Source organism: Cryptomeria japonica, chromosome 7, assembly GCF_030272615.1.
Source record: "Cryptomeria japonica chromosome 7, Sugi_1.0, whole genome shotgun sequence".
NCBI lineage: Eukaryota > Viridiplantae > Streptophyta > Pinopsida > Cupressales > Cupressaceae > Cryptomeria > Cryptomeria japonica.
Window position 1 is genome coordinate 796,427,964 of NC_081411.1, and position 10,147 is coordinate 796,438,110.

Here is a 10,147-nt window from a genome sequence, read left to right on the forward strand (position 1 = left end):
TCTCTTTTCTTGCCCTTTTCCTTTTTAATCATTTTACTAGGCTAGGGTTTTCAGAGGATAGGGTTCCTAAATTGTAGACTAGGCTTTCAAGGGAAGAACCCTAAAGGAACACAATTATACACAATTCAAACCTAAAGTGAAAAGAAAGCACCCTATTTACTTTCAATAATTTGACGAGAGAATTCAAAAGTAAAGATAAAAAAGAAAAGAGAAGATTTTATAACTCACTCGTTTATTGTGCTCAGAAAAACCTTAATCTACAAGTTAAATGACGGCTCCATAGCTCGAAACCTTCACACACGATTAGATTGAAAAACTTTGAGAGCTCAAGGAATGAGAATTTTTCATGGTTTAGTGAAAAATGAACACAAATTTTATTTTATGTTGATAGCTATTCACCATTAATACAAGCAACTTAGTAGCTGGCATCGTAGCCATTTATTACTTTTTAAATTTAAATGTTCTGCATATTTGTAGATTTTCTCTTAGTCCCACTTCTAAGTTTGTATAATCGCGCAACCAATCATTTGAAACCATTGAGACAAATGGGCACTAGCTTGGAAGCTTGCTTTGAGTGGGGTCATGACTTGCGCAAGTGCGTGGATACAAAGGTGGACCCACAATGGTATGTGCAAAACTGCGCAACTAATAATCATTTGTAATTCTGACACATAGACTCCTATGGTGTAAAGAGTTGTTGGTGTGGTCAGGCCTTGCACAAGTGCACAAAAGGAAACTTCAATTCTATCAAGATCTTGTGCAGCTACGCAATCCACGAGAGTTGTAGATCATTTGGAACTTGACAGGTAGTTATGCCTTTTACTAATCCTTTGTGCACGATTGGGCATTTTGTAACTTGGACATTATCTAGATCTTTCACAACTATGCAAGGGTTCACAACCATTAATCAAATGATATATGAGAAAATTTCAACTCCTTTCACTTTTCTTTGTGTGCCATTGTGCAAGAAGCAAGTTGAGGACCACTTTAATCATGTGCAATCGTGCAACGAACATAAGTCGCCTATTTTAGGATACCTGCACAAGATATATGTTAGTTTTGCCAGTACACAAGTGCATGGATTGCATAGTGGGATTAGGGTCAATGTGTACAACTATGCAACCAAAGAGAGCAAGGCTTAAAAACTAATAAGGCACAAAACTGCTAGGGCATAGGGCTAGTTGTCACAAGGGCTAAGTGACTCAAATTACAAATTGCTCAACCAGCAACAACAAGTCAACACAAAAATAGAATGCATAGCTCACACAAGGTTAAAGGATTTAGGGATTTCAAGAAATTTTTGCCTTGCATACATGAGACCTAAAACCCTAAAAATTATAAATTTTTAATAAAATAATTAAATTATTTCTCTCTTGTCTCATCAAATCAATACATGATTAAATCACACCTTACATATAATTGAATAGAATATAATGGTTCCAACTTGGTACTTATTTATGCATCATGATTTCATGTACATTATTTTAATGTCAAATTGGCACTAGTTTTAAATGGTGTAACGTGCACACATTGTGGTGCCACATTGACTCTAACTCCATCATTTTCTCTTGCATCATGATTTCATATACACCCATTTTATTCATTATCATCCACATAATATATTGTGCGGGCTACATTGATTCCAATTCCAAAATCTCCATATATGACATGATTCCATTTACACTAGTGGTCATGCACATACCCCATAGGAAGCAAATTAGTTCCAACTCCAAAATAATCATATTATGTGTAATGAACCTTTCTACACCACTATGATGTATATAATTTTTTGAGGTTCATGCTAGTTCAAATTCAACATCCTATATACCATGGCATGGACATTATACCAACTTTCACATTTTACTATTGCTTTGCTTCATGCTCATTGGGTGATATGGTTAATTAATATAATTTTTTATGTCCTAACACATTTATAGTTACAACTAATGACTTATGTGCAGGTGAGAAGGATAATTCGTTTCATAAGTACACAAAGATATCAAGGTAACATAGGAAGAGATCAAACACTATATCCTTTTATTTTTTCTATTTTTTTTAGTAAATATTTAGTCTTCTAGCATAATTATAATAGATTCACAAACACACTATTATGTACAAATAAATAATAAATAAAAAATATGAATCCTACATTCTTAAGCCTTTATTTTACACTACCTTGAACATACATCCTAAAAATATTATCATTGTGATCAATTCAACCAATTTGAACAACAAAACTAAATCCTAACCTAAACCCACTATCTATATTCCCTATAAATCATATAATATAAATCAATCCTCATTTGAAACCTTTTCACCCTTAAAACTAGACCTCATAGTATACTAAATCTATAAACTAGGGTGCACAATATAACCTAGTCTAAGTCATTCCAAATTTATATTGTTTATCCAAATATTTTGAAAACTACTCTATCATGTAAATGATTGAAATCAGTTATAAATCACTCTAATTTAAACCAATCCTCATTCATAACCTTTTCACTCCTAAAGCTAGACCACACATTATATTAAACCTAGAAACTAGGCTGCACAATATAACCTAATCCAAGGCATCCAAATTTCATATTGTTTCACCCAAGATTCTAAGAACTAATCTATCTCGTAAATGATTAAAATCAGCTATAAACCACTCTAGCTTAAAACAATCCTTATTCATAGCATTTTCACTCCTAAAACTATACCACACATTATACTATCTATAAACTAATCGACACAATATAACCTAATCCAAGTCATCCAAAATTCATATTGTTTCTCCCAAGATTCTAAAAACTAATCTATCTGACAAATGATTGAAATCGGTTCTAAATCACTCTAGCTCAAAGCAATCCTTATTAGTAGCCTTTTCATTCCTAAAACTAGACCACACAATATGCTTATCTATAAACTAGGCTGTACAATATAACCTAATCCAAATCATCCAAAATTCATATTAATTCTCCAACACATTATGCCTATCTATAAACTAGGCTGCACACAATAGAACCTAATCCAAATCATCCAAAATTTATATTATTTCTCCAACACATTATGCTTATCTATAAACTAGACTGCACAATATAACCTAATCCAAATCATCCAAAATTTATATTGTTTCTCCCACGATTCTAAAAACTAGTCTATCTCGTAAATGATTGGACTCAGCTAGTAACAACTGGAAAGTATCTCCGTCTCCCAAGTCAAGGAATGTAGCTGTTTGATAAGTTAGTTTTTAATCTCACCTAAAGTGAAAGGTAACTTCGAGAGTTGTTGCATACGAATAGACAAAACATGAAAAAAAATGTAGATGGACCCCGACTCATGTCTGCATCTATCACTTTGGTCACAAGAGTACAATTCTGAAGTGATCTCTCCATTGAAATTGGACATCAAAAGGGACCATCCTAGATATCCCATCTTTATATTTCTCTGGCATTGATTAACAGGGCTTGGAATCTGGTCACATGGAATTAAACCTGGTGATGATTATGATTGGCAAGTGATAAATCTGCCAGGAGCATCATTGTCGTTTTTACAGTTATGGATGGTAAGTCGAAGTACTCGTACCAATGAATGCTTAACATCACAATAAAAGATGGCCTTTTTTTTTCTCTCTAAGAATAGCAAGAGCCCGTGTCTGCAATACCAGACACACATTTAACTGTACCTGATATCATCTATTCGACTCCCTTTACGCGTGGGTTGTGGGGACTGGGGACGCAAACAACACGGCTTCGAGGCAACTCAATTCTCGCTGGCAGCAACAGCAAAAATTTGGCCTTTGTCAATTAACTGAAACGACTTTTCTTTCATGACCCATTCGAATCTAGGCTACCTTATAGATACTACTGATGGCCCTCAATGGCCTAGAGAAATATCCTAGTGTTTTTTCTTTGGAAAAGCTTTTTATGGTGGCCTGATGCACTTGGATAAACGTGCCAAGACGCAAGTTCTGTCGTACCAAGATAGTGTATTTTGATAAGACCGCAAAACAGAAAACACTTATCATAAAGAACAGTTAAAACCAATTCATTTCGAAGCTAAAAGACTGTATATTTCTGTTCTGACAAAACTTTTCAGGAGTTATGTCGGTGAAGTTATAGTTCAGCGATCTGGTAAATATGCTGGTTTTCATTATGCGTTGTAAGACAAAAAGTAGTTACCGTCAGTCAGTGTAATAAATAAAAATACTAATGAAATAAAAATTGAAGTTATCTACTAACAATTACAGTCAAGCAGTTCAACACTAAAGACAGTACGTACATAAGATATTAGCATGTTGTATTTTGATTTTAATGATTTCAATCTCTTTTGTTTTTTTATGGTGTAGGACTTTTTTCACAGTGAAATTTGATTTTTAATGCTCTCTTTCAAAATCATAAGTTCATTATTGATGATACCTTACATATTGATTACAATCCAAACAAAACAAAACCATTTGCATTGAAAAACAGAGATTGATGATTCAACCATAAAGCTTTTACAGTTGAAATTGATGTAGAAGAAGTAATTTTTATCCTGCAAAACAGAGATTAAAGATTCAATCATAAAGCTTTTACGGTTGAAATTGGCGTAGCAGAAACAATTTATCTCCTGAAAACTACTGCTAATACACAACTAGCAGTCTAACCAGGACTATATATATATAGTAATAAGTATATCCAGAATGTTGAATAGCCACGGACATATGACCCCATGCAGTCGGGCACGGTAAAAGAGCAAATCTGATTACAGTACCCAGTGCCGACAGTTCCATGTGAAGGTGGGTCTAGGCAGGCACCGCTTTTTCATTAAGACATTTTAGACTTTGTGCACCTTATACCAAGTACCTGTGGGACACAGTAACTTCTATGTTGTATATATTTTCCGTTTCCCTACTTCCACTTCACAACACATTCCAGTGGTCTCCTCTCCTCCTCTGCTATAATATTGCTTCCGCGTTCCTTCGCCAGAAAGGTAAGAATCTGGCTCTGCACCTTAGGATAAGCTTAAGTTTGGCTTAGGTAATATATCCGTTTGTTTGAAAAGTGTAATGTTCATCTTCTTCAATTTACTGATTGAGCCCTTACTTGTGTGCAGGTCCGTAATGGCATTGGTGCACATTTTCGTGTTGGCGTTTCTGTGGCTTTGGCCTCAAGCTTATGGACTATACCGTGGAGGTTGGCACTCAGCTCATGCTACGTTTTATGGAGGCAGTGATGCTTCTGGCACAATGGGTATGTTTTTTCATTATTAGTATTCATATATGCTAGGAATTCTGGTACTGTCAATTGGTATGCTGAATAAATGAGTTGGTGCAGGGGGAGCATGTGGGTATGGCAATTTGTACAGCCAAGGGTATGGAACGAACACCGCTGCTCTGAGCACCGCACTGTTCAACAACGGTCTCACCTGCGGAGCGTGCTACGAAATGAAGTGCAATGACGACCCTCAGTGGTGTCTGCCCGGAACGGTCAGGGTCACAGCCACCAACTTCTGCCCGCCAAACAATGCCCTGCCCAACGACAATGGAGGGTGGTGCAACCCTCCTCTGCAGCACTTCGACATGGCGCAGCCTGCGTATGAGAAGATTGCCAAGTACAGAAGCGGCATTGTCCCAATTCTGTTCAGAAGAGTGCCCTGCCTGAAGAAAGGAGGAACTCGTTTCACCATTAATGGGCACTCATACTTCAATCTGGTGCTCATTTCCAATGTGGGGGGAGCAGGAGACGTTCACGCTGTGGCCATCAAGGGGTCGAGGAGCGGGTGGCAGGCCATGTCGCGCAACTGGGGTCAAAACTGGCAGAGCAACTCGTATTTGAACGGGCAGGCACTGTCATTCAAGGTCACCACCAGCGATGGCAGAACAACAATTTCGTATAACGTCGCCCCTTCCAACTGGCAGTTCGGCCAGACCTTCCAAGGCACCCAATTCTAAATATATGGAAGATGGATAGTATTTATATATGGGACTACATTAAAAATATATTTTTATGTCTGTAAGAAAACTGAAGAGAAACCATAGTTTATAATGGGTTTGTTTCAGTGAGAGAAGAATCTGACATAAAGATTTTATGGAATGCCGACTATAAATATATTTAGTAAATGTGGCTTGATTGTTGGGGTGGCTTCTACGTTGGTACCCGCTCCAAACTATGAGGAGTTATTCCATGTAAAATGTTTGCTGCTATTACTATTTGCCAGCCTCTCTTGAGGAATATAAGGAGTTAGTATTTGTTAGCGTTCTTCAGATTGCAGTTAATTCTAATCATCAAAATTATTTTCTAGTGCACCTATCGTGATATTTCATGTAAATTATATGTCAATCCAAAGTAACCAAAGGAATTACAAAATGGGCCCAAAGTATTTTATAGATGGTGAGACGATGAAACTAGGATAAAACCGAAGATTACAATACAAAGATTTAACTATTGTTAAAAACATATATTTTGATGCTCGTTTCGAAAGAGTTCTCAAAAAATAGATGGATGATAGTGTAGATTCGAAAAGAAAGCAGAAAAAGTCAGCTAATCACTCTCAGTAGAGAGAGCAGTTGGATTGGAAACTTGTATCATTTGTTTTCATTCTTCTTCTTGTCTAATTACACTCTTATAAATGCAGCTTTCATTCCTTTTCTTTTTGTCTAATTACACTTCTATGAATACAAGCAATAATATGCAGGAGGGAAAAAAAAAGCCTTTCTAATTGTCTCTAGCTCACCTTCCTATCCCCAAAATTCAAACCACCATTTCCTACCCTTGGTGACTCATAGTAACAGCTCTCTTGGCAATGGCTCTCCCATCTACAAACCTCTTGTTGACATTTCCAACTTGAGACCGTCCCTAAGCAGAGTACCTTGCCTTTTGTTTTGGTAGCTAATGCTTCAATTAACTCCCCGCTTCTACTTTGGGAACCCCCAAGGGGATCTTCAACCCAACCTGCTAAATGCCTCCCCTATGCCTCCTTTGTTCCAAAGGTGGTTCTAGGCAAGGAGATTTGGACTACATTTCATATTTTGAAAAGCTGGCATTGATCAAGAGATAAACCATCTATGGCCTTCTCTCCCTACACTGCACTCCTAGATCTCTCCACAGTGGAATTAGTTGGTGTTAGGTAAAATGGAAATTATTGACCCTTGTGCTTGTGGTTTTTTTGTGATTTACTTTGACAATACGGATGATAGGGATGTTTTTATGTTGATGGATTTGTGGAAATAGGGTTCTCATGCTCTATCTCTCCACCCTTGGACACTCTCCTTTGATCCCTTTATGGATCCTACTAAGTTTTCCCCTACCTGGGTTAGGCTCCCCCATATTCCTCTCCACTTCTAATGCTTTGTTATCTTTAAATCCATTAGCAAAAAACTGGGCCACTTTATCAAAGTTGACCCTAATGCCAACGTCTTCTACCATACCTCCTTTGCATGAATTTTGGTGTATTTGGACCCCTCAATACTACTCCCTAGTTAGAAATTTCTCTTAAGGGTGGTGAGTTATAGTGGAGACAGATCCTAGACTATGAAAGCATTATGTTTAAGTGTAGAGGTTGCTTCAAACTGGGCACTTGGCCTCTTCTTGTCATAGTTCTCAACTTTTCTCCTCTCCTACTTGTGGAAAGATGTTGAACATTTTCATTTCATAGTCTTCCCAATGGATTTCGATTCATCTTTGGACTCTCATAGGGCTTCAACACCCCCCTCTTTGTTGGCAGTCCTTGCTTCAGTGGTTCATGTCTTCTTAGCCCCTATTGACCTTGTCTTGGAGTTCCCTATCTCTATAGTTGGTGTTGCTTGTGCCTTAGCAGCCCCTACTCATGTTGTTCCCTCCTTGCAAAATATTGACTCTCCTCTAGCTCCTTTGGGTGATTTTTCAAGCATTGGACTTATCCCTTCCATGGTCCTTGATTCCCTCTCTCTGGACTACCAGATCCCCCTTCTAGGTTCAACACATTATGAAGAAATATTAAGTACATAATGGTGTAGCACTATAACAAGTTATAAACATCCTACTTTATATAGTACCATATATATTCAACATCCAAATAGTATATAGTAAGGCTCGAAAGAGTTCCCCCATCTCATGATGAAGAGGTGAAAGAATGACTTATGAAGGCCTACTGAAAGATATATTCTAATGAGGAGTATACTTTACCTCCAAAATATCATCTATCCCTAATTAATCTCCATAATTGAACATTCAAAAAATTAAAGGTAATGACAAGTGGAACTATACATTATCCCAAACCAACCCTACTGGATGGGAAACATAGCATAGCAAGGATGCACTAGAGGTAAGGATACTTTTCATTTACCTCCTTTAAAAAAAAATCACTTCATTTTCTACATAGAGGAATTGGTCTACATACAGCCTTCTCTAGTCAATTAAGAGGAAAAGGATCATTTCTTGATGATCAAAGAAGTTATTGATCTTGTATAATGCCTTGCAGCTTCATGATCAATAGATTCCTAAGTAGTATCAAACTTTGACCACCATTGGGATGTTGATCCAAAAACTACTACACAAGTTGGGAATAAGGAGGTACATGGGGGGGTGGTTCAATTTATTTACATGAGGCAAACCATCATAGTAGTAATGGCTCACATTTAGACTCCAATTTTGATCAAAATTAAACGTTGATTTGGAGTGATAGCATATTTTTATGTTTTTTATTATTTAACAAATAAACTTACTAAATTTTATTGTACATTTTGTATAACTTATATGCACATCATCAATGAAAACAATCACCTAGAGTGAGATTGTTCTTCAAGTTAATGAGCACCCTTGGACGCAAATGATTGATTATGAGGACATTCTTTTTCATTGTAGATGCTGCTTTGCTATTGGCCATATAGCATATGGTTTTCGTAGTAAGCTCATATTTAAGGTCTTCTCCAATCTAGTGGAAGAATGCTTTATTGAGCCATCTTACGATGACCCCTAATGACTTGGATGATGGTTCACATGATTCTGATGATTTGGCACCTTCGTCCCCTATTGCTTCAATTGGTTTAGATAACCTAGATTCTATGGTGTCTTCTACTGTCCTGATATTGCCGCATGGCTTGTACAGTTCTCCTCTACCTCTATTATTCTAGATTCTCAATCTTTGTTGAAAGAGGCCTCTCCCTCTTTTCCTAGTACTTGTGTATGTGGATCCCTGTTGATTTGGTCTAAAGGTGCCTCTCCTCTACTTCTAAGATTTCAATTTGTGATGATTATGTTCTTGGATTGATGTTCAACATAAGAATAAATGTCATTGTTTGAAGGTTTCTCCTTCTCATGATGTCTTATTGGGGGTGAAGCTGGGTCCCAACTTAGATTTGAATTGATTTGCCAAGGTTGTTTTGTTGCTTCTAGATTAGTTCCTCTTGATTTGGTTGTTGTTGGTTTCTGGTTTCTTCAAGGCTACTTTGAGGTGTTTGTTTAGTCTCTTAGTTTATTTTGTTATGTTTATATGGTTACCCCTTTGGTAACCTTTTTTTTTTGTTCAATTTTTTGGGCCTTGCAAAAACCCATCTTATCTTAATCAAAAACAAAGAAATTTTCTAATTAATTTGTGGCTCTCATTTGAAATCTCAATTCAACTCTAATGTTATATATTAAGGTTCTATAATGTGTATAAAGAATGTCTTGTCAGTGTTATCATATGAATATTTTAAGATTCCTTGTTTTTAATTTTTTACTATTTTTTATAATAATCCCTAATTGACACATAAAAATGGCCTCTAAAAAAACCATCTTCAAAAAGTGTTCCTTACTCCTTGTTATTCCTATCCTGAAAACACGATGTAACATGGAAGAAACCTCAAATGACTAAAAAATAAAAATTGTTAAAAACGGTAAAAACGAAAAAATTGTTGAAAAGAGAATGATTACTAATCGGTAGCCTCTTGATGCATGAAAAAATCTTGATGATTACTAATTTGCAAATGGGGTTGCAAGCTAAGTGGGCTTAACTTTGGAGGAAACTCCATGGTTAAGCATCCTTGAGTTGCAGTAGTACTATGATGTGTGATATCCCGGGAAGGCCCAATGCTTCACCTCTATAAGCATCACCTAGATGCGATGAGTGCTAAGTGTTCCATTCATTCTAATGAGAGATGGATTCTTGCACGAACCACTGCTCATGAAACATGGGTCAATGAGTTTGACTCAAAAACTACACA

At 36.7% G+C, this 10,147-nt stretch overlaps 1 protein-coding gene across 1 annotated transcript; it reads left to right on the forward strand.

The window, feature by feature from the left end:
- Positions 1-4,803: 4,803 nt before the first annotated feature.
- On the forward strand, positions 4,804-6,229 carry LOC131057209 (expansin-A8). Its single transcript, XM_057991399.1, has 3 exons — positions 4,804-4,956; positions 5,080-5,216; positions 5,301-6,229. Exons 2-3 carry the CDS (start codon positions 5,087-5,089, stop codon positions 5,915-5,917), a joined length of 747 nt encoding a protein of 248 aa, XP_057847382.1. The 5' UTR covers positions 4,804-4,956; positions 5,080-5,086; the 3' UTR covers positions 5,918-6,229.
- The last annotated feature ends 3,918 nt before the right edge of the window (positions 6,230-10,147 follow it).